At 45.4% G+C, this 25,541-nt stretch overlaps 1 protein-coding gene across 1 annotated transcript; it reads left to right on the top strand.

The window, feature by feature from the left end:
* The first annotated feature begins 1,622 nt into the window (after positions 1-1,622).
* On the top strand, positions 1,623-25,517 carry LOC122389651 (proclotting enzyme-like). Its single transcript, XM_043381865.1, has 5 exons — positions 1,623-1,653; positions 2,479-2,660; positions 3,003-3,212; positions 8,774-8,878; positions 25,512-25,517. The coding sequence occupies exons 1-5, from the start codon at positions 1,623-1,625 to the stop codon at positions 25,515-25,517; spliced, it is 534 nt and encodes a 177-aa protein (XP_043237800.1).
* The last annotated feature ends 24 nt before the right edge of the window (positions 25,518-25,541 follow it).

Below are 25,541 nucleotides of genomic sequence, written 5' to 3' on the forward strand. Positions count from 1 at the left end.
CTCTGCGAAAGTTCCGTCGTGAAAACGGCTGAGGAATCCTATATCTTTCTATTTTAACCCTCGCACGACCAGGCCATTTCTCATAACACGAACGACCAGGGGGGGGGGGTTGTTACGACCCCCCCCCTGGCGTTTCGAAACGGAAGGTCGTAGAGCTTAGCGGAAAAAACCAACGGATTGCTCTCAACGAGATCTCGCGATTGGTGGTATATTTTTTGGTCCTAGGTCAACATTTGACCTACTTTTGACCGGTCAAAGGTCAAATTTTCGGAAAAATAGACTTTTTTCAACTTTCGGCGGCGATTGCGGCAAAACGGTGGGAGATATCGACTTGAAACCTTCACTATCGTGTTCCTTGATCAATTCTCTATCGTTTGGTATGTATTTCGTTTCCCTAGCTCTAAAATGGCGCGTTGGGAGCGCCGGAAGTCGGCAAGGTCACAGTCGGCGGCAGAAATTCGAAAAATCAAAATTTAAATTTGTGAAATCTGATTGTATTTTTGGATTTGGGAGGTCCATTTGCTCCCTATAGAAGCTAATATTGCTGCATATTCCCATTGAGGTGACAAGAATTAGCAAAATAGTGGTTCGGGCGCTTTTCAAAAATAGTACCGGACGCTGTTCCTCTTGTGACGTCATAGCTCCGTGACCTGACCTGACCCGGTCAAATTTCTTATACCATATGATAGCCAATACTTGCCCCAACATGCATGGGAAGTTTCATCACGATCCATCAACCGATGTCCGTACCACCGGCAGGAAACCTCGGGCATTGGCACTCAGTTTGTGAAAATCCGGCCGGAGGCTGTACCTCTTATGACGTCATAACTCCGTGACCTGACATGACCCGATCAATTTTTTTCGGCAAAAGATGCGCAAAGGTTGCCCCAGAGGGTATTGAAAATTTCAGCCCGCTACGACAAGCCGTTTAGCGTGCACTTCGAAAAAACCTCAGGGGGGGGGGGGGGGTTGATACAACCCCCCCCCCCTAGGCGTTCTAGGGTTAAGGTTTATTCTTAATTAATTAAAAAGTGTATTTTGTATTCATCTATGTAAAAAAAAAGATTTAGAGTAGTTTGTTTTTATTTCATAAGTTTCATACATAAACAGCCATTAATTAAAAATGCCGTTCGGTCATTGACCTATCATCAGTGAACTCTCGATTTTTGGCTATGAACCCTCTAGACCTTGTCTTTGCATCTCAGAGAGATGCAGAGATAACAAATTCTTATCTTTGCATCTCAGAGGAGTGCGAGATAGAAATATCCCTGCACTGTAAACCCAATGGCAAATAAACCTCAACTAGAAAGATATCTGTTTCTTTCATAGCACATCGTCAGGTCTAGTATCTAAGATGTGCCTGATCACGAACGATGCACCGATGATATCTATCTAAGCATGAGCCTCAATGCCGAGCTAACACTTGTTAATGTCAATGTTAATGTTGTTAAAAAAGATGAAATTAGCTTACACGAATTATACCGTTTTTCCCACAGGTGCTCACTTTCAACAACGACATCGCCATTTTGACTATCTCCCAGCCGGCGAAATTGTCTGATTGTGTCGGTCCGATTCAGCTTCCGATATCTCTGAGCGGGGACTTGGCCGGGCAGCACGTCAGCATGGCCGGCTGGGGCAGCTCCAGCTTCTATGGTAATTGCGGCGGCACGATGGGAAATAGTGATGTCAATTACGGAAAATCGGAATACCGATACCAAACCAAATACCAACCAAAACCACGGGAAATTACCGAAACCAAACCAACTTAGGAACATGAGGGAAATACCAACTTTTTACCGATTTCTTAGCCTCTTATACATTAGTGAGGGTTTATGATACCAACAAAATACCAAACACATTACGATTGAAATACCAAATACCAAGTTGGTATCGGTTTGGTATCGGTATACCAATAAGTTGGTATCCGATTGACATCTCTAATGGGAAAACTGTAGTGACGGGGACTGGGGTCTGGGAGGCTGTACATTGTAGGAGCTGGAGAAGCTGTAGTGAGAGGGCTGGACAAGCTGTAGTGACAGGGCTGGTAAATCTGCAGTGACAACGCTGCAGGAAGCTATAATGAGGGTGCTGGAATACTGCTGGCATGCTGGCAACATGCTAGCAGCATGTTGGCATACTGGAGGCTGTAGTGACGAGGCAGGGAAAGCTGTAGTGACAGGGCTGGTTACTGGTTAGTATAATGACAAGGTTGGGAAGCTTTAGGTACTGATAGGGCTGGTGAGTCTAATGGCAGGCATGGTAAAGCTGTAATGAAATGACTGGGGAAGCTGCGGTGACTGGGCTGGAGAGTGAGGAGGTTATAGTGACAGAGCTGGGGCAGCTTCATTAATGACAATAACAAGGCTTTGAAAGCACTCTTAGTCTAATGTATAATAGCTACAGTGACATTTAGCTGGTGCAGTGGCAATGGTTGTGGTTGCAATGCAAAATGATCTCGTCTCCGCCATTTTCTTTCAGGTGGGCGCAAGAGTCACGTGCTTTTGGAGGCCACCATTCCGATTGTTTCGGAAGACGCCTGTCGGAAAATATACGAGGCCAACGTCGATCCAGTTATGTTGTCTACCTACTTCCCTGGAGGATTTCTGAAGTCCACAAAGCTGTGTGCTGGCACTGAACAGGGAGACATGGACGTCTGCTCGGTAAGGATCCACTATCTTCTCTGCTGGCCTTCCCCTCCCCTCCCTGAAAAATACCGCACGTGAGTGTTTGGTATGCACCTTGTCCGATAAAACAGGTCTCTTAGCATAAGTCTTCGATGGAAACTAAGTTAGAATCATTAGATATCAATTTTTAAATGTTTCCATTCCAATTAAGTATTCTCTATCTCAAGCCCACATTTTGCGCCCTTGCTCTTTCTCGCGTGCTGCAGATGAATCCGCAAGGAAGAGTCTGTTTGTATTTTTTTATGTGTAGTTAGCCTTATGAAAGTGCAGATCGGCCAGATCAGCCTATGCCTAACCCCTCCCTTATTATCTCTGCAGGGTGACTCAGGCGGTCCCATGGTGCTGCAGCAGAAGGACGGCAGCTTTGTGTTGGTGGGCGTCGTCTCGCTCGGCTTATACGACTGTGGCGTGCCCGGGATACCCAGTATCTACTCTCGGGTCAGCGCCTACCTGCAGTGGATTGCCGGCGTCATACGGGGCTCCAGCAGAGCCGCAGAGCTGATCAGAGCGCTGCTCACCAAATCACAGGTGCCAACAGCTGGCAGCCCGGCCCAGAGGTATACGCCGAGAAATAACGCAATCCAATTGCCGCCGCAAAGGGCAAAGTCGGGGGATTTTCGACACCACGCCCAATCGGCTCGAACACAGACTGCCGCGAAAGGTGCAGGATCAAAAGATCGAACAAGCGAATTCCGCGCCTATGTAGAGTATATTCTTGGAAAAACTGGCAACTTGCCCCACAGATCACGAGTAAAATCAAGACATGGAGAAGCGGCGAGTACGACCCGCGAATCAATTAGTGGCGCAGCATATCAATCGCCCAAGGATCATGCTTATGGGAAAACAGACACCTTACAGGGATCCCGGGCCAAATCGCAAGGCGAACAGAGAGTCGCTGCGGCCTCTTCATCAATAGGAGACGGCTATCTATCTTCTAAAGGACATATCAATGGAAAAACAGGCATAACGACAGAAGGATCTCGGGTTAAAACGCAAGGCGAACAAACAGTTGGTGCGGCCTCTTCATCAATAGGAGACGGGTATCTATCTTCTAAAGGACATGCTAATGGAAAAACAGACGCAACGGCAGGAGGATCCCTGGTCAAATCGCAAGGTGACACAACTCGGGCCGCCTTTGCATCAATTGGAGACGGCTATCTATCTTCTAAAGGTCATATCAATGGAAAAACAGGCATACCGTTCCAAGGCTCCCGGGCTCAATCGCAAGGTAAGACTGTTGGTGCGGCCCCTGGATTGATAGGAGACGGCTACCTATCTTCTAAGGGACATGCTAATGGAAAAATAGGTGCAACAGCAGAAAGGTCCCGGCTCAAATCCCAAAGAGAGGGAGCAGTCGGCGCGGCCGGCGCATCCGTAGAAGCTGGTTATCTTTCTCCTAAAGATCCTGTCAATGGAATAACGTCACACGAATCGCAGGCAAAAGTGGGCAGTGGACAGGCAGTCGGTGTAACGGTAGCAGATGAAGGAGACATTCATCGATCACTTACGACGAGCTCGCAAGCTCAGCAAAAGCGATCAGGAGCCCTGGATGCCGATCATTCCATCGAGAAAAAGCACGCCAGCCGTAAGCTGTATTCACCGCGTGAGGCATTGGCTGGGTCGTCGGTTATACTTGATCAAGGAATAGGATTTGTCGACAACAGGGTCAAGCTCAAGACAAAGAATGTCGCTCATGCTGAACAAGTAGAGATTGGAAGGCAACAAGGTATTGCGACAAAGGAACTTGGCATCGTGTCACTTCGACAGAAAATTGCGACATCTTTTGATGATCTGAAAGTTCAAGATAAAGAAGCCACAGTCTCTGATCTGGCAACGGATGGCAATGCTGGTACGAGGGTGGGTGCTACTGAGCTGGATAAATCTAGCTCTGTGAAAACCTCGGCTGGTCAAGCATCCCAGAACAAACCTGCTTCAATATTACAACATAAAGTCGGTTCAACTTCACAGACCAGAGATCGTCCAAAGTTCCAGCCCAAAACAACTCCAACAGTTCAGCCTGCAGTCATTCCAACATCTCAACCCACACGCTATCCCCCACCGCCGCCCTCACCCAGTCCAACAAAGCCGGCAGAGCAGAAAACCTGGCAAGAGTTGTTGAAAGACGTCATGAAAGAATAGCGTAGTAACCAGCGCTGATGCATTTTGGTTTCGGTAACCTAGAGCATACCTGACATCCTTCTCAATGCACACACAAATGGAAAGTCTTTGTTTGGAGTGAGGTGAGTGCACCTCCAACAAGCGATATGGACTGGAAAGGGCTGTTCAAAATATACGAATACAGTTTGGTTATATTCTATTGTATTGTGCTAAATAAATGTCCATACCCTGTGGTGTTATGTGGAGACCTCATGCCAAAATACATTCTACTCCGTCGAGTAAGACGTCAAAGGACGATGCGCTAGCCTTTTTTTTTGTAGTGACCATCCCATCTTAAGCGACGTAATCAAGACCCGCGTCGTTATCGGCCGTTTCAAGAATAAAAGATTAAATATTGTCAATGTTGACGGTAATGAAAGCACATATCTAAGTTACTGGATAACCAAAGTGATCACGTTAGACATGCTTCTGTTGTTTTCAAACCAAACCAATAGTTGCAAAAGCTTGCATTCCTTTTATTTGTTAATTCAAGTAAGCGAATGTGGCAATGTCCTTCGGCACTCGGCATCGTGTCGCGTTGGCATACCTGTTGTCTCATAACAGAGCAAGAAAATACAAACCACATGTTTGTAAGTGTTTTTATTTTAGTGTATGTTTTATGTGTGAAACATGCATTGACTACGTTTCCATGGCACAAGTTAAGCCGATTTTGAAAAAATGGATTTGCTCCATCATAGCATTTACTGTTAACGCCAGACCCCTTGAGACCCTATTTTTTCGCGATTATTTTTAAATGCGTGGAAGAATTTCAACCAAACTCAGGACATGGCCGTTTCAAGAACTGCCGAAACTTTTACAATTTAGGTATTTTATCGCCATTTCAATATTTCAGGCACTTCTCATTGACTCGTAATGTTAAATTTCGAGCAAGATTTTCACCCGGTGTGTAGGGGAAGGAGGGTGAATTGCGCCACCTTAAAGAAAAACGCTAATTGTAAGAAAACTGTTGGAGATATAAGCATGCACTGGTAACCATTTCAAAGAGGAACTCATTGGCTACGATTTAAGAGCCTCCCGATCAATTAAGAATGTTTCGTTTGCTTCTGATAGCTGCTTTTTCAGAAACATACAAAAGGGCGCATTGGCCGACAACTGCTGTAAATTGCGCCGGGGGATGGCGCAATTAGAACCCAATTGCACCCTATACTTTAACATGGCTAAGCGAATGAGACGGAATGCATACACAACCCGGCAGTGTAATGTCATTACGGCTTACTTTAACATTCATAATGCTATTCACGCTGGTTGAATAATAAATGTAGGTGTAAATCGTGGTGTTTTGCCCAGGTAGATAACTTACATGTGTCCGTACGCTTGTACAAGTGCAACGAAAACGTTTACTGTAACCGACTAGATATATGTAAACGTATGCGCCTATACGGTTACATTTTCAATCGTTTCTCTCAAAATTGATAATTCTTATCGTGTCGACAGCTTTATGACATCAGTTTTTACTTTTTTTGTCATAGCTGTCACCTCTCTCGCCTGAGTCCATGTTGAAAATGTCGTATTTTGTCAATCACACCACAAGTTCGTAGCATAAATGGCAGCTGCATTTTAAGTTTGACGAGAGAAATATATTTTGCGGACTGACGACAGCGGGTTGCTCCCCTGCCTCACATTAAACTCCTTCTTTATTGCAATCAGTTAATGATGCATTCATACAGTCGTGATACAATAGCTGCACCATTATTCTATTTGCGCCCCCGTGGCGCAATTGCCATGTGCGCAATTAAAATTGAGGTACTTTTTAATAAAAGCGTAGAAGTTATCAAAATAAAGCGTTATAGTTATAAAGATGTTGAAGGAAATTACCTGTTTTAGTGAAATATAATGTAAAAAGGGGTTTTCTTTCTAAATATCACTCTGAAAATCACACAAATATCACAAATTTGTATAGCCAACGGTTCAAAATACTGCAAAAAAGCTAAGAAAACGCCGTAACATCTTTGATGGCGTAATGAGCCCTTGCTGATTGGCTTCATCGGAGAGCTTGGGCCAGAAAAGTAACTATCTAGTGGGGGAAATAATGTTTTCGAACACAAAATTCAAAACATGTCATTGAATCCGTGGGAATGTTGGTGGGCGCAATTGGTTAGGAGGGCGCAATACACCCACTTTCCCCTAGAGGCTATCACCAGTCGGCCTGTGATACGGTATGACGTCACAGCTAAGCCCCGCCTCTGTGGTCTTGGCCTGCGGCGGTTTCGGGCCGGCGCGCGGTCACTCTCGCTGTGGCGGGGAGCGGGGACGGTCGAGCGGTGCCGAAAGCCGGCGGAGTTGTGCGTAACGTCTTGTCTGACATTGCCCAAAGAGCGACATGATGACTGAGGAGCCATAAATGCTCAATGCGCATTGCTTGTACAATGCTGATATGTTCGCTGATATTTGCTTTATTTTTTATAAGCTGCAAATGACGTGCAGATGGCATATAACTGACATAAGGTTAGGAAATATCCACCTGCAGGTATCTAAAGCCTATGGCGTTGCAGATAATGCGATAATGGGATGTCGGATGTCACCAAGTGGCTGCCGATTTGTATATCGCTATGCAACCATCGAACAACGCAATAATAAGATAATTGCCTTCGGTTCACATCATAAGGCTCGCTCGTATTTCAAACAGATAGGCATCCTACATCGAAAATCGTATTTGTTAGGAATTGTTAACGTTTGTTCGAAGCACGTGTGAGTAGTAGGTTGAGGAGTGATGGTCCTCTTGGTCCTATATACAAGAGTCAACAAGAACCTAACATTTACTTGACCGTCTGCTGCAATTGATTCATAGCACGTGAAGCGTCAGCGAAATTCATAGTCCTTTACAGATGGCAGGGGTGTCGTTTGTACAGAGGTCGCTGATGGGCACGGGTCAATGCCGCAGTCGTGGGCGGAGCCTAATGTCATATGACGTATGAAAGCCTCTATCCAGGATGGAAACGATAGGCGTTATCACAAGTGTATTCGCGGCCATTGGGGCGACGTAAGAAAAGAAGAAAACAACTGGCCCCAAGAACTTTAAATTATCAAATAGCATGCACCTTTTCCTTGATATGTAGAGAATTTACCATTAATTGTTAGAGAAAATTGCATTTAAAATCTTCCATTTATGCTTTTTTCATCGTTTGCACAGTATGTTCTTTTACTGAGCTAGAAACACTAATTAGAAATAGTTCCCGCATCGTCAAGAACAATAGGGAAGGCTTGAAGTGAATACAATAATCTAAACGGTTTTGTAATCCATGTGAAGACACTTCTAAAATTGCATGTAGAAATATTAAAGGCAAAAGTTCAACTTTTTCACAAGACGGATGGGTATAAACCTATTCAACGTGTGACAACTCAGCCGGTATATCGTCGCCTACATCCCAGCTTTCCATAGTGACCGATAGAGGCGCTGCTATCGATGTCCGCCCATGCCGCCTAACGAAGCAGTTAACATTACGAGTCAATGACAAGTGCCACAAATATCTAAGTGACAACAAAATGTATTTGAAGAAAAAGTTTCGGCAGGTCTTGAAACAGCTACTTCCTAGATATGGTTGAAATTATTCCACGCATTTAAAAATAATCGCGAAAAATTAAGGTCTCAAGGGGTCTGGCGTTAACAGTAGGTGCTAGCTAAAACCATATATACGCTCATTTTTTGCATAAGGCAAATAGTTTCCGAGAAAAACGCACGTGAAATTTCGCTAAATCGATTTAGACGTGTCATGGAAACGTAGTGATTATCACTGCGCGTTCTTGCCTTACCAAATTTATTACTTTCCTTCTTTTCTACTCAACCCGCATCGCTAATTACCCTTCGCGACTCCTCTTTCCCTGTCCCACTGCATCTGTCCCCCCCCCCTGCGGTGACCCCTTGCCGTCCCTGCGCGCCCGTCTATCGGCCGGGGCTGGCACACCTACCTCAGTGCGTGCCGTCTACCGGTGCCGGGCGGACGTGTCTCTCCCCCTGCGCCGTCGACACCGACACCGACGACGACGACGACGACGAGGAGGCGGCAACGACGTGCCAGGTACGGTCCCGCCGGCGGCCGTGAGGGCCGAGCCGGGTTGAGAGCGGAGAGGGGCTTGTAGATGAGGCACGAGCGAGGGTGGCGATGGAGAGGAAGTCAGTTAGGTACTCTCAGGGTGACTGCGGAAAGGGTATGAGTGGATGAAGGGACGAGCCAGGGGGAGAGCCGAGTGGGCAGGGGCTCTGTCGATAAGGGCCGAGGCAGGGTGAGAAGGAAGAGGGCGTCGGCCGGTGAGGGACGAGCCAGGGTGAGAGGGAAGAGGGTGCCGATGAGGGACGAGTCTGGGAGAGGGAAGAGGCAGATGGATCCTCCTCTGGGTCAGATGGGTGCGCTCACTGCTCTGCCCCTGCCGCTCTGCCTCTGTCACTCAGCCTTCTCCCCCCGGCACCAATGATAAAGTACGGCCATCGACTAGACACAGACGGTGCCTGACTTTTGATACGGCCATATCCCCGATTAACATGATCGTTAGCAGGTTCATTCAGCGTGCTTTTTATATATTTTATTTATCAGCACACGCATTGAAATGGAACGCATAATTTCTTTACTAAATATGCCCATCAGACATTAGGAGACTAAGAAGGGCTGACCATCTTTCCCCTTTGTTTATAGGCACATTCCCCCCAAAAAAGGCATCAAAAAACGGCCGGCAAAACAATACATATAAGCCTTATGTCCAAGAAAATCATTTGAAGTATGTCCAGCCAACAGATGAAATTATTCGTTCGGATTTAGTTAGGGTTGCTGGTTTAACCCGCGCCCTGGTGGGGTCTGTTTATAACGCGACCTGGTGGGAGGGGGGGGGGGGCTATTTTTTGCCCCCCCTCGTATCTCCGAAACTACTGGACGGATCCGAAAAATTCAAACGGCGTTCGAAAGGCCTGTCAAATTTGTCGAGGGAAACCAAATTTTATTGACCTCGGGGTCACCGATGACGTCACAGGTCAGGTCAAAGATGAAATGTTTCACCGTTCACGGGTCTTCTAGGGAATGCGCTATAACACCGAGGAAAACGCATTTTGTCGGGAATCAGCGATAGGGCGTCAGTTGCCTAGTAGATATGTTGCTGTTAGAGGTCACTGGTCATACCAGGTCAGGTCACAGGTCAGGTCACCAAAGGTCACCAAGGGTCACCACATGAACCCAACTTTACTAAGGTTATGCGATGCATGTTTTATGGCCAGTTTTTCATTTCCAACTCAATGGTGTTGGTTATAAGACCATCAGGTACGGTTTAGGTCACTTTCTGGTGGAGGTCAGGTCAAGGTCAGGTCAAAAAAGGTCAAATTTCAAAGTTGATATTTTTGCATAAAATGGGTATTGATTCGATGCAGCTCGTCACGGGGAGTCTAATGGTGGTCTTTGTTTTGCGCTACGAGGTCTAGAATTGCTGAAAATTGAGTTTGAAAATTTGACGTCATCAATTTTGAACAGTTTTTTCGCTATAACTTGGCCAAAAAAAGAGGTATCGATCTCAAATTTGGTATATAGATAGAAGGCGGTAAGGACTAACACATATATTCCGGTTTTTTTTCGAAATTCAAAAAACTTTTTGGATTTTTTGGCTATTATATTCAAAAAATCTATTTTTTTATTTTTGGGGGTCAAAATCCAAAAATTCAAAAAATCCGAGATAACAGTTTTGTAGCCCTGTCTATTCTACAGCTTTTATGTCCGTATCATTTTTCTGTATTTGCAAAGCTCTAGGCCTGACAGCTCTTCCCGCGAAACCTTTTTTTGGGTCGAAAACGGCAGAACATGACGTCACTCTGACGTCATTTCCGGCCAACCTATCATAGCATTTTGAAAAATTTTTGGTCACAATGTGTAAAATTGATGTCCGAGAGGGTACTGAAAGTTTGGTGACGATCGGCGCAGTGGTTCTGGAGATATATCGAAAAGTCTGGAGGGGGGGCAAAAAATAGCCCCCCCCCCCACCAGGTCGCGGGTTAAATGAGCAATTCCAAATGAAACGTTTGATACCGGAACTATTTTCAAAAATGATATTTATGTTGTTAAAACAAACTCAGCTAACTTTGCTATTTTATGCAATTTAATCCAAAACACCGGCTATGGTAAAATGATTTTAAAAGATTGTTAACCCGCGCCCCGTAGGGCTACCGGCGGACCCTACCACCCGTAGGGGGGGGGGCCGTTTCGGCCCCCCCCCTAAGATCTCGGAAAGTTACCGGCCGATTTTCGAAATTCAAACGGCGTTCGATAGCCCCACCCGGGAACTACCTTGTGACCAAATTTCATTGACCTAGGTCAAACCGATGACGTCACAGGTCAGGTCAAGGTCAGATTTTCACCGTTCACAGGCATTTCAAGAAATGTGTTGTGAAATCGAGTTAATTGGTAATTTATTGAAAACCATCGATGGTACATTGTTCGTCAAACACATACTTTGCTCTCTGAGGTCACTGATACCAGGTCAGGTCACAGCGAGGTCAGGTCACCGGGGTCACAATATGAAAGTGTCGTGTGATACATGTTTTATGGTCCATTTTACATGACAAATGCGATTATGTGGGTTAGGCAGCCTTTGGGGCCAGCCTAGGTCACGTTTTGGTGAAGGTCAGGTCAAGGTCAGGTCAAATTAGGTCAAATTTCAAAGTTGATATTTTTGCATAAAATGGGTATCTATTCGATGCAGCTCGTCACGGGGAGTCTAATGGTGGTCTTTGTTTTGCTCTACAAGGTCTAGAACTGCCAAAAATTGAGTTTGAAAATTTGACGTCATCAATTTTGAACAGTTTTTTCGCTATAACTTGGCCAAAAAACGAGGTATCGATCTGAAATTCGGTGTGTAGATAGAAGACGGTAGGTACTATCACATATATTCCGTTTTTTTAAACTCAAAAAACTTTTTGAATTTTTTGGCTAATATATCAAAAAAAATGTTTTTTTATTTTTGGGGTTCAAAACTCAAAAATTTCAAAAATCCGAGATGGCAGTTTTGTAGCCCTGTCAATTCTACACCTTTTATGTCTTGATCATTTTTCTGTATCTTCAAAGCTGTAGGCCTGACAGGTCTTCTCGCGAAGGTCTTTATTCGGTCGAAAATGACAGAACATGACGTCATTCTGACGTCATTTGTGGCCAACCTATCATAGCCTCTGGAAAATTTTTGGTCACAATGTGTAAAATTGATGCCCGGAGGTGTCCTGAAAGTTTGGTGGCGATATCTGAAGCGGTTTAGGAGATATCGACCGAAAAGGACAGGGGGGGGGGCCGTTTCGGCCCCCCCCCTACGGGGCGCGGGTTAAAAATATCTGCTTTTTTGTTAAAAAACTATTTCTCTGAAAATTAAATAATGATACGAAATAGAACAGGTATTTTTGCTGTTTAAAAGCAGACATTGGTGCGTCACTCATTCGTTCATTTTCCGTGCATCCTGCTAAAACGTTACGGCGCTAGTTCAACATGTCTAGTTTTAACGACCCAGATGAAAAGTCGTGATTATGATACCCGTCAGGCTTACCGCCCTGCATGGTCCAGGCACGCAGCCCGTGACGTGTCTCACGAACGCACCAATTCAACTTAATCTCGGCAGCAGTCGCGCTCTCAGATTCCCTCATTCTTCTTCAGAACAACTTTCAAACGATTGAAATTAGGAGTCTCTCCTCATAAACGACCGACATTTCGACTTATCGGGGCAGCTCCGTGTGCCTGCTAAGCTCTCGATCAGGCTCCTAAAACAAGACTCCGGATGACAGCCGGTATGGGCCTGGCGAGATGACACACGAACGGTGGGCACAGCGGTCGGTGGGCACAGCAGAGAGGGCCGTAATGACGCGTCAGGGGGCAGATCCCTTTGACGGCTCAGCGCTTCAGTTTCCACTACGGGAGATGTCCGAGCCAATGGGAAGGCTGTGTGGCTTGTGGTGCCTCTTCATCTTTGTGTGACTGACAACAGGGCTCCATGCCGTGAGACGTCAGGGTGCCGCACAAGGTAAGGTAACGTCAGGACGTCGTCCCATGAAACCAGTAACGTCAGGGTGACGTTTCGTGTGACGTCAGGGCGTCTTCGTGTGACGTTCGCGGGCGTCTTCTGAAGTTTTTACCCGACATCTTGGCACCGACAATCGACATGCGTCCTGCCAGCCATGCGATGATGCTATGTTCTTTGTAGACTCGACAATATGCAAAGGTTATGCGCTGATGCATTATGCTGATCTATAAACACCATTAGCCACACTAGCTCCGTAATGCAATACCCGCCTGCCCGCCTTTCGTTTGGCGTAATCCGGGTCGCACATATTTGCAATGTGATCAGGGCAGATTTCGGTTTTTGCTGTATGTCGGTGACGTCACTTCGTTAGTTCATCACCAGATGGCTCAATAATGAGGTCTAAAACACTTACTGCGAGTGCTAGGTGTCAGAAATGCGTGCAACTTAAGACAATTATTAGGGGAAGATGGGGGAACACCGACCCCTTAACCTTTATCCCTCGCCCTGGCAGGGCATTTTTCATAACACGGCCTGATAGGGGGGTCGATGCGACCCCCCTCGCGATTGGCTCCTATGGCACCTAGAAACACCAAATTTGGTAGGTAGGTGGGCCCCCTGGAGTTCTCTCCCCTGTGCAAATTTGGTAGCTCTAGGTCAATATTTAGGTTTTTTTTGGGGGGTATAAATGTAAAAATTTCGCTAAAAACAGGTCAAAAGTTTTTCGCTTATAACTTTTGATCTAATTAAGATAGAGCAAAAAAAAGCACCAGTGAGCTCAGCACGTCAAGGCGCGTCGAATGATATACTTTTTAGCTTGCTTAAGTGTACTTAAAGTTTTTCTTTAATTTTAAGTAATCTTAAATTAATAAATTAAGTTCAAGTTAACTAAATTGCATCATATCACATATCATTCGATTCGGCTGATCGCCAGGAACACAATGATACCATTTTTTAAGCTCTAGCGTCATTATGTGCCAAGTTATTGGCAAAAACGTCATTTGACCTCAGTTGACCTCATTTGACCTGACCCATGGATAAGTACACCAAACAAAGAAGCACCAAGTGACCTGCTGTTAAGTACTGTGGTTTCAAAGCACAAAAGTGATAGAACGAAGCGGATATCTCCAGTATTTTCCGAATTTAGTATTTTCCCATAGGCTTAACATTACGACGTAATGACCTCTAACTGACCTCAGGTCAGTGACCTAAAAAAAACCCGAACTATATGTTATACAAATCGGTGAACTTAGCACATCCTGAAAGTTTGAAGGAAATCAGTCAAAAACTGTGAGTTGGACAGGTGCAAAAAGAAAATTGAAATTTGACCGTGACCTTGTACCGGTTTTTCTGACCTGGTGACCTGACCCAAGGTCACTCGGACCTGAAATTTTCAGGTCATATGTAAAAAGGTTGCCCCATAGGCTGTGCCAAATTTGGCGGCGCTGCGCGCCGCCGTTTTTACGCTATCTTCGAAAAACCTTAGGGGGGGGGGTCGCATCGACCCCCCTGCCAGGGCGAGGGTTATAGGGTCTATAATAGTCACGTAATTTTTGGCCAAATGATCAATCTCTCACTTTTATTAGATTTTCGCATAGATTTTACATACATATCAACCAATTGTTTTTTTGTAGTGTCGTTCATAATTGCATTATTCCAGATTTAGTAAACGTCTACATTTTTCGGGGTAACACCGACCGTTGGGTAACACCGCCCGAGCTCAGCAGGCAACGAAGTTTGCAGATTGCTGGACTATTAAGCTGTTCTTCTTATCGTAAATTTTCGAGGCGTTTTAGTAAATTTCTAAAATACAGTGGAAATGACTTTATTATATCCCTGGGACAATATAGTACTCATTTATTCAACTAGACGACTTAAAGTTCCAAAATTTCATTTTCTGGAATTTTTTTATAATCCTCTAAAAAGAAAACATAGCAACAACGTTCTTTCTTTATTTGAAATGCGCCGCTCCTGGGTTAGGTGTCACAATGTGCTTTTAAATACCGAATTTCCCAAGTGGGCGGTGTTACCCAAGTGCCTGCATTTTTCTTTAAAAAATCCTTCAATATGGCAGCACGACAAAATTTCGCTCGAGCAGGAGCATATAATGCTTGGATGAGTCCCAATTATGACATAAAATACTACTTCAAGACTGAAGTCTATCAAATAAGATCAGTTTTCTTATGTTTATTATCTATAAAAAGTATAAAACGCAATCACGAAACGTAAAATTAGGAATTTCTCGCAAATCACCTAAACCAATGCGGTGCACTACCCACATCTGCACTTCTGTTGTCGTCACGCTGCCAAAAGACAGTTAGCTGTCGCCCTAGAACTTTTTATATTTCTGATATCGGGGTGGGTGGTAGAGCACTTCACGGATAGGCTTTTTAGGATCCGGCCCGGCCCATATCCGGCAAGTCATATCCAGATCCGCCCATTATCCGCCTTTCTTTGAATATCAGAATCCGGCCCACCCATGGCCCGTATTGCAGCCAAACTTCCAAAAAATATCCGTAATAATCCGTTTCACCAATAACTGGTTTCACCCAAAACTGGACTAACAAATTCAATCTAAGGGACCAGACAGCCATACATCTCATAGACCATCATGGTTCCAAAAACCATGCATACATTGCATACATTATCCACTTGAAGACAAGTCTTGTGACAAGTGAGTGTCATAAAATGATGCCTATTACTTTAATCAAACCTCTGCTGCCGCTTAACCCGCGCCCTGATGGGGGGGGCCATTTTGGCCCCCCCCTGTGGTTTTTCTTAAATAGCGAGAAAACGGCGGCGCGCAGCGCCGCCAAATTTTGGGTACCTTACCGGGCATCAATTTGACACCTTCACACAAAATTTCAAGTCACAGGTCACCTCAGGTCAGGAGTTATTGAGGTCAAACTGAGGTCATGTTCGAGTAAAAATGAGCAAAAAACATGACATCTTGAAACGCTCACCAATTCTACAGTTAACAAGCAATTTTAAAGTTCTTTATGTGGTTGTGTAGAGAAAAGACGGCGCTACAAAACTGCTATCTCGGATTTTCGAAATTTTGGGATTTTAACCCCCAAAAATAAAAAAAATGATTTTTTTAGAAAAACTCAAAAAATTTCCAAAAATTTTTCGAATTTCGAAAAAACCGGAATATATGTGATAGTCCCTGCGCTCTTCGATATACATACCAAATTTTAGATCGATACCTCTTTTTTTGGCCAAGTTATAGCGAAAAAACCGTTAAAAATTGATGACGTCAAATTTTTGAACTCAATTTTTAGCAATTCTAGAGCTCGTAGCGCAAAACGGAGACCACCATTGAACTCCCCGTGACGAGCTGCATCGAATCGATACCCATTTTATGCAAAAATATCAACTTTGAAATTTGACCTAATTTGACCTGACCTTGACCTGACCTTGACCTAACCTTGACCAAAACGTGACCTAAGCTGGCCCTAAAGTCTGTCTGAACCACATAATCGCATTTGTCATGTAAAATGGACCATAAAACATGTATCACACGACACTTTCATATTGTGACCCCCCCAGTGACCTGACCTCTGTGACCTGACCTGGTATCAGTGACCTCAAATAGCAAAATATGTGTTTGAAGAACATTTCCCCATCGATGATTTTCAATGAAATGCATTTTACACGATTCTACAACGCATTTCTTGAAATGCCTGTAAACGGTGAAAATTCGACCTTTGACCTGACCTGTGACGTCATCGGTTTGACCGAGGTCAATGAAATTGGGTCACAAGGTAGTTCCCCGTTGGGGCTATCCAACACCGTTTACCGCTTGTCGCTATGTTGCGTGGTTCTCGAGATCTGAGGGGGGGGGGGCCAAAATGGCCCCCCCCCATCAGACCACGTTGCTCGGCAGACCCCATCTGGGCGCGGGTTAACCCTCGCCCTGGCAGGGGGGGGGGGGGTCGATGCGACCCCCCCTAAGATTTTTCGAAGATAGCGTAAAAACGGCGGCGCGCAGCGCCGCCAAATTTGGCACAGCCTATGGGGCAACCTTTTTACATATGACCTGAAATTTTCAGGTCCGGGTGACCTTGGGTCAGGTCACCAGGTCAGAAAAACCGGTACAAGGTCATGGTCAAATTTCAACTTTCTTTTTGCACCTGTACAACTCACAGTTTTCGACTGATTTCCTTCAAACTTTCAGGATGTGCTAAGTTCACCGAGTTGTATAACATATGGTTCGGGTTTTTTGAGGTCACTGACCTGAGGTCAGTTAGAGGTCATTGCGTCGTAATGTTAAGCCTATGGGAAAATACTAAATTCGGAAAATACTGGAGATATCCGCTTCGTTCTATCACTTTTGTGCTTTGAAACCACAGTACTTAACAGCAGGTCACTTGGTGCTTCTTTGTTTGGTGTACTTATCCATGGGTCAGGTCAAATGAGGTCAACTGAGGTCAAATCACATTTTTTCCAATAACTTGGCACATAATGACGCTAGAGCTTAAAAAATGGTGTCATTGTGTTCCTGGTGATCAGCCGAATCGAATGATATGCGATATGATGCAATTTGGTTAATTTGAACTTAATTAGTTAATTAAAGTTTACTTAAAAATTAAGAAAAACTTTAAGTACACTTAAGCAAGCTAAATAGTATATCATTCGACGCGCCTTGACGTGCTGAGTTCACTGGTGCTTTTCTTTTTGCCCTATCTTAATTAGATCAAAAGTTATAAGCGAAAAACTTTTGACCTGTTTTTAGCGAAATTTTTACATTTATACCCCCCAAAACCCCCCTAAATATTGACCTAGAAGAACCAAATTTGCACAGGGGCGAGAACTCCATGGGGCCCACCTACCTACCAAATTTGGTGTTTCTAGGTGCCATAGGAGCCAATCGCGAGGGGGGGGTCGCATCGACCCCCCCCCCTGCCAGGCCGTGTTATGAAAAAGGCCCTGCCAGGGCGAGGGTTAACACATTAGGTTAATTTTTTAACTTCAATGTTGAATGTTAAAATTTTGATCCGTTTTGATCCGGGTTCAACCTTCAATTCCCAAATCCGGCCCGCCCATATCCGTTCTTTTTTATCAAATTTAGAATCCAATCCTATCCGGTCCGCGGATTTATCCGTGGATAACGGATTTATCCGGCCCATGAAGTGCTCTAGTGGGTGGTGTTCCCCAAAGGGCGGTGTTCCCCCATCTTCCCCTACTAAACTAAATTGTTATGTAAGCGTATGCTGAAATAGGGCTCTGGTTTACGTTGCCCCTTTTATTTAACCCTCGCCGGACCTATTGGTTTTCTACATATGCATAATACCTACATACGCGCCGGCCGGGGAGGGGGGGAGGGCGGGTACGAACCCCCTCGCCCTTTCGGCCCTGGTGGAGCTAGCGCGTCGAGGAAAACCGAGCGTGTGCGCCGTTACGAGACGCAGAGATTGATACCCGATTTCAAGGTCCTAGGTCAACTGGTGACCTCTGAGGTCAGGTCAAGTGTCCCAAGGTACGGTTGCATTTTTTTGTGAATAACTTCGCAAAAAACGGCCGCAGAGCCGTGATTTTGGTAGCATCGTGTTTGCCTCACTCAGGCGTGTCGAAGGATATAGGACTTTTTGTTAGGGTGAGGTCAACTTAGGGTGTTACTGTTGACCTCGGGTCACGGTCAGGTCAGCGCCCCAGGTCACGAAAATGGTCGAAGGAGGTCATGTCGCATATCATTCAATTCGACAGGTCTTCTTGAGTCCATTGGTAGCTTTCCCGACTCGCTAGCTGTATTTGAGCGGGAGTTATTGACGAAAAACTAAATGACCCTAATGACGTCATAGATGACTCACGCAAGGTCAACATTGCAAAAGTGACGCATCGAACCTTTCAAGGAGTGCATGAAATCATGATTCGATGTGCTTGAGATAATTGGAGATCGTTCCCGGCGCCAGAATAGCAGTTTTCATTTTTCCAACATTGACTTATAATGGTGAGGTCACGAAAATGACGTTAATGACCTTTAGGAAAAATCCGAGATACACAAGTTGTGAGAAGCCTAATGGATAATAGGTCCTGCAAGTTTCATTTCCCTGTGAAAGCTCCTCTGGCATGGTGAGGACGTTGCAAAGTTGCGACATCAGAAGACCGTGCAGAGGTTCACTTATGACGTCATAGATCAGTGACCTGACCTGACCCGAAAATGCGGTTGGTGTCGGAAGATCCAGCTTGAATCAAAGGTCAGGTATGCCAAGTTTCAGCTCTGCCAGCTTGCTCGGAGCTATCGCGAAAAAAACCTATGGGGGGAGGGGCGGCATCCGCCCCCCCCCCCTCGGCCGGCAAGGGTTAAAAGATCTAACCAATTTTGCATAAACTTTCGCCTGTCGCTGTCAAAATAAAATGCAAATTTATAGGCTCATCTATAGCTTACTGTACTGCTTATTATTCATTAGGCAGCTGTCGGATAATTATTACATTAAATATGTGTTCATCTCAGCCAAATCTGATCCCGTCTAGAAACATGAATAATAATGATAAGAATAATAGACGCTTTTGGTCGTATTTCCCATTTTTGTTTTTGTACCACCATTGCTGACACGACTTGTGACTACATAAACAATCACTTATCTGGAATAACGCTAATATTTGTGATCCAGTTTCCAAGTTAGAGTAAGTTTTTTTTTTCCTATTTCCGCTGTAGCACATGTCAAGTACATATCAGGACTCAGGTAGAACTGTATTTGTCAGATTGCGTCAGATTTCGCCGGGCTATCACACTTTGGCCTTTGATAGACACAGGGTCGGAGTGCTATCCTATTAAAAATTTTGAGAGACGTCCATAATGATTTTCTCTCGCCCATCGTTGCTTTGACGCTCAGACGGTGCGATAGGCGGTATCACAAGTGTATTCGCGGCCATTGGGGCGAGGTAAGAAAAGAAGAAAACAACTGGCCCTAAGAACTTTAAGTTATCAGTTAGCATGCATCTTTTCCTTGACCTGTAGAGAATTTATCATTAATTGCTAGAGAAAATTGCATTTCAAATATTCCATCTATGCTTTTTTCATCGTTTGCACAATATGTTCTTTTATTAAGCTAGAAACACTAATTAGAAATAGTTCCCGCATCATCAAGAACAATAGGGAAGGCTTGAAGTGAATACAATAATCTAAACGGTGTTGTAATCTATGTCAAGACACTTCTAAAATTGCCTGTAGAAATATTGAAGGCAAAAGTTCAACCTTTTCACAAAACGGATGTCTATAAACCTATTCAACGTGTGACAACTCAGCCGGTATTTCGTCGCCTACAGCCCAGCTTTCCCTAGTGACCGATAGAGGCGCTGCTATCGATGTCCGCCCGTGCCGCCTAACGGTTGGTCCAAGACCTGGCTAGTCCTGAGACCTAAGACTAGGCAGTTTCTTCCCCGCCTGATGGAGAACAGAGGTCTTAGAAACCTAATTACCGCTGGACCAGGGTCTAATCATCCTGAGCTCTGATCACGATATGACGTCCTATCGATCTGACGTGCCCTTTGACAGACATCTGCAGGCTGTCACCCAAATACCCAATGCTCAACTGTACGACTCTCGTACTATTGTTTAGTTCTCCTTAGCTTCGGTATTCAGTGAGCTTCATTGCGACATCATCGATCGTTTATTGGTGAATATGACGTCATTGATTTTGGGCGTTGAACCGGGAGGAGGCGGTGACCTGATTGAATATTGACCTGAGAGCTAACTCCGTTGGAGGGTGAACGAATATGCGGTTGGTCGAAGTAGGCAGAAAGCCGCTGTCGCATGGGTGCACCGAGCACTGATGGTGCAGGCTCTTCACAGCACCGAGTTTATAGCGACCAGTCTACACGTATGCCATTTCTGCGATTTGATATCTATATGTATGAATTTGGATTTGTTTGGTTGAGTTTCAGGTCCATACCATTACGCCAAATTGTTGTTAACCCTCGCCGGCCGAGGGGGGGGGGGCGGGTGCCGCCCCCATAGTTTTTTTTTTCGCGATAGCTCCGAACACGCTGGCGATAGAGAGCTTGAAACTTAACCCGGCACCGCCTGGGCTATTTCCGTACCCACGACAGCCTGGGGGGGGGGGGGTCGGATCCGACCCCCCCCCCCCTGTTATCTCGAGAATCAATGGTCGCATCGAGCCCCGCGAGGCGGCGTTCGAAAGGTCTCTTCCCAAAGCACTCTTAAGATTTTAAGATTGAGGTCAAGTTTGCCGGTCCCGTAGCTCAGTTGGTAGAGCGTTGGACTCCGCGTGGTGAGAGCACGCGTTCCCGGTTATAACAGTCCGGGTTCGAAGCGCGACGGGCGCTTGACATTTATGGGCCTCCTGACAGGTATGGTTGCGGTTGGTGGCAGGCCGTAGCCAGACGAAGTCAGTGAGGGGACCGGCCGTGCGCGGCTATGTGCGCACGTTAAACTTTGGACTCTAAATTCTGCCATAGAACTGGAATTGCGCGATCGGAGGGTAGAGGGCAGGGTCACCGCAACAAGCTTCGCTTAGCGGTGGCTCTGTCCTTGTGAATCCTTCCAATTAAAAGGTTCGGACTAAATTTATAAAAAAAAAACTTTCGGGTCAAGGTCAGGTCAAAGGTCGAATTCTAGGGTTTTGCATGATTAGGCTTACGGACAGCGGAATCGATAGCTGCTGCTCGAAACACGCCAAAAATGACCTCAAAGACCTAGTGAAGGTACCATGTGCGTATAGGGGTCATACTAAGTACGGATCAAGGTCAGGTCAGGTCACGAAAGGTCACGGTTTTCACTTTCTACTACATGGGCGTGCGACACATGTTTTATGGCTTATTTTTCACGCCGATTCCGATGGTAATGGTTATATGTGACCCCAATTCACTGTGCTGGTGATAAGTGTGCATTGAAAGCATAAAAAATCGTTTATACCATACATAGCTAAACGAGGGCTAAGAAAAAGGTCAATTTTTCAATCTTTTATTTTTGACATAAAAATGCACTTTTCTAGACGAGCTTTGTCCCAGGAATCTAGTGGTGCCATTTGTTTTCACATGCGATGTTCAGAAGTGCCTCTAATTCACGAAAATGCTTATGACGTCACCATGCCCTATGCATGTTGGAGCTATTTTTTTACAATTTGGGGGTCAAAAATCAAAATAGAAAGTTGAAATTTGGGACATCTAATGTTCTAATAGAGCTCTATAGCATATATTCCGGCTTTTTGGAAATTCTCTAAATTTTGGATTTTATTAGCTGTTTTCCAAAAAATATAGTTTTTTGAATTTTTAGGGGTGAAAAACGCATTTTACGGAAAATCCGAGATAGCCATTTTAAAGAACTCGTTGAGCTGCGTCTGTTCATGTCCTTAATTTGCAATTTGCTTTTAACCCTGATTTTTGGCGATTTTTTAAACATTTACCACTTTTTGATTAAAAACGCCATGTAGTTACATCACTAAAATCGATATATCTCAAAAATTTTTGAAACTTTTTCTTAAAAATTGCACAGGAGACGTCAAATTGATGGGGGAGAAGGTATGCCTAGTTTCAAGTCGATAGCGTAAGCGGTTCATGAGTTATTCAAGAAAAACGAAGGGGGATCGGACTGACCCCCCAGGCGGTCGCGGGTTAACATACCTGACCTTTGATTCAACCCGGATCTTTTGACACCAACCGCATAATCGGGTCAGGTCAGGTCACTGACCTATGACGTCAGAAGTGAACCTATGCACGGTCTCCAGATGTCGCATATTCGCAACGCCCTCACTGCCAAAGGAGCTTTCACAGAGAAATGAAGCTTGCAGGATCTAGTATACATTATGAGTCTCACAACGTGTATATCTCGGATTTTTCCTCAAGGTCATATGAGGTTAGATCATTTTCGTGACCTTACCATATATAAGTCAATGGGGAAAAATGAAAACTGCTATTCTGGCGCCGAGAACGATCTCCAATTATCTCAAGCACACAGAATCGCTAGTTGATGCACTCCTTGCAAGGTAAGATGCGTCACTTTTGCAATGTTGACCTTGCGTGACGTCATTTATGCCGCCATCAAGGTCATATTAGTTTTTCGTCAATAACTTCCGATCAAATTGAGCTAGCGAGTCGGGAAAGCCACCAATGGACTCGGGACGACCTGCCGAATCGAATGATATGCGACATGACCTCTTTCGACCAACTTCGTGACCTGGGGGCGCTGACCTGACCGTGACCTGAGGTCAACACCCTAAGTTGACCTGACCCAAACAAAAAGTACATCATTCGACGCGCCTGAGCGAGGCGAACACGATGCTGCCAAAATCGCGGCTCTGCGGCGTTTTTTTGCGAAGTTATTCACCAAAAACGGAACCGTACCTTGGGGCATCTCAGAGGTTACCGGTTGACCTGGACCTTAAAATCGGCTATCAATCTCTGCGTCTCGTAACGGCACACACGCTCGTTTTTTTTTGCGACGCGCTAGCTCCACCAGGGGCGAAACGTCGAGGCACCGGCGAAACGTCGGCGGCAGCTCACTCCACCGGTCGACTGTGCTGCTGGTGCGGGCCGCGGTCGGCGGCAGCTCACTGTGCTTGGTCGAGCGAAACGTCGAGGGGGGTCGTACCCGCCCCCCCCCTCGGCCGGCGCGTATGTAGAAAACCAATAGGTCCGGCGAGGGTTGGAGAGTTGGTAGTCACGTACACCAGGGCTGCGAAGTCGGAATCGGAGTCGGAGTCGATTTTGGGAACCGGAGCCGGAGTCGGAGTCGGAGACACCGAAAATCCATCGACTCCGCAGACATGGCAGAGTTGCGGAGTCGTAGTCGGAGTTGGAGTCGGTCGAAGTCAACAGTTCTTCCAGTAGTCGGATTCGGAGTCGGAGTCACCGAAAATTGACGATTCCGCAGCCCTGGCATACTGCTAATTGCTTTTTAATAATCCCCAAGAAATGACAAATTGTTAAAATTGCAGTTTACCCTCGACTGCCCCATTCATTCCTCATGATTCCATGCACGGAATTTATCAAAATTCAAATTTCAAATTTCTATAAAATAAGCTGTATCTTACATACCTACTTATGAATAGAAACATCTACAGTTTTTAGACGAGAATATTTAACTTGACCTAGTTACCAGAACGTAGATACCTGGGAACAAAATTTGATTTCGCAAGTGATGGTAGGGGAGAGTGGGGTAAGATGCCCAGGGTGGGAAAGACGCCCCACCCCCTCTAGCGGCGAAACAATGAATCGAACCTGGAAATTAATGTTCTTAGCGTAAAGCGGAAGCCTGCCTTGTTAACTGCACAAAAATTTGCGAAGCTCAGTTGGGCAACGGCTGGCTGGTGATTGCATGTTTTTTATTTGCTGCTTTCAAAAAATATTTTGGCGTCAAAACATTGTAAATATCAAAGAAGGTAGATAATTTTTGCGTCCCTTGGTATAGTCGTGATACATTAACATGCGTGTACTGTGTTCCAAAGAGTTTGTTTCAGGGTGTAGTTTTATGGCTAACAAATTGTGCTGATTTAATGTTACTTCGGTACCTTGGGGTAAGATGCCCCCTGTCCTGATGGGGAAAGACGCCCCCCTAAATCCGTAGGCTGTCCTTCAAGCAGCCCGTCAAATCATTTGTTACATACTTGTGATGAGAGACAAAAGCCGATCTGGGACTAATGAGAGTCCGGTACGGTCGGGTGCTCCCCATGCCGGTCTCTCGGCCCACACAGCGACTTTTTGGGCGGCATCTGATTCTGAGAGCCATCAAGACGGCCTCTGTGGGCCCCATTATTGGTTCCAGGGCCCCTCACGACATCCTTTGAGGGCTCCCACGTTGGTTCCACGGGCCGCGCTGGCATCTGAGGTCCCCACGATGGGCTCGAGGCCCCTCAAGCATCGTGAAGACCTATAAGGGCCCCACAGTGGTCTCCGAACGCCACCACGGAGGCTTGTTTGGCCACGCTGGACTATGATGGCCCTAACGATGACCTCTGAAGCCCCTTACGACTACTTTTGAGGGCCCTTACGATGACTTTTAGTGTCTATTGCAGGCTCGAAGGGAATACTGATTCGTTCAGGCGATTCACGTGCCTATTTATGTCACTTATAGTGCAGGGGGCCTCTTACCCAACGTCAGGGGGCGTCTTTCCCACCCTGTGGGGTAAGATGCCCCTTTTCACTTCTTCAGGAAAATGCTTAATAGCAAAAAATGTTATCATATTTCAGGCACGAAAGTGTGATATTTTTGGAGAAAAATGATGTCGGCTTCGGTTGAAACTCCAAGTTTTGGCTTTCCGATCGTCATTTTTGAATAATATATGACATAGTCAAACCCTGGGCATCTTTCCCCACTCTCCCCTACCTATGGAGTCAATCGTTTGTAACGTGATGTGCTCATGTCACTATTACGTGTAGGTATACGTGTTACGTGTACGTAATTACGTATGCCTAAGGATTAAAGCTGAGCATGCATTGCAATCTTCCTGGTTGTCATACGAAGTTTTACTTGCCTGTTACAGGCTACAGGGCTAATGAATTATATCTTAGTTTCTACTCAAAGATAAGCTTCAACTTTCAATGCCTGAAAGCTTGCGATCAAGTATATACGCAAGCTTGCCTTACAGCATAAATCCATTATCATCCACCATTGTAGGAGTAAGATAAACTTCCGGTCCAGGCTCCTTGCTCCGGGCAGTCACTGTCAGTAAAACACGCGTCTAATCCCTCTTTATAACGCTCCCCTCTCTGTGTTTTCAGTGGTGAGGTCGTGACGTCATCGGCGGCCGG

This window comes from Amphibalanus amphitrite, unplaced genomic scaffold (assembly GCF_019059575.1).
Source record: "Amphibalanus amphitrite isolate SeventyFive unplaced genomic scaffold, NRLGWU_Aamphi_draft 000367F_arrow, whole genome shotgun sequence".
Classification (NCBI taxonomy): domain Eukaryota; kingdom Metazoa; phylum Arthropoda; class Thecostraca; order Balanomorpha; family Balanidae; genus Amphibalanus; species Amphibalanus amphitrite.

What these genes read in the sequence shown, in the direction of transcription:
- LOC122389651 (XM_043381865.1), top strand. Translation starts at nt 1,623, where the DNA reads ATGGCCGGCTGGGGCAGCTCCAGCTTCTATG. An exon ending in GAGACATGGACGTCTGCTCG is followed by an intron (nt 2,661 to 3,002) that starts GTAAGGATCCAC and finishes TTATCTCTGCAG; the next exon opens with GGTGACTCAGGCGGTCCCAT. An exon ending in CGCTGCTCACCAAATCACAG is followed by an intron (nt 3,213 to 8,773) that starts GTGCCAACAGCT and finishes CACCTACCTCAG; the next exon opens with TGCGTGCCGTCTACCGGTGC.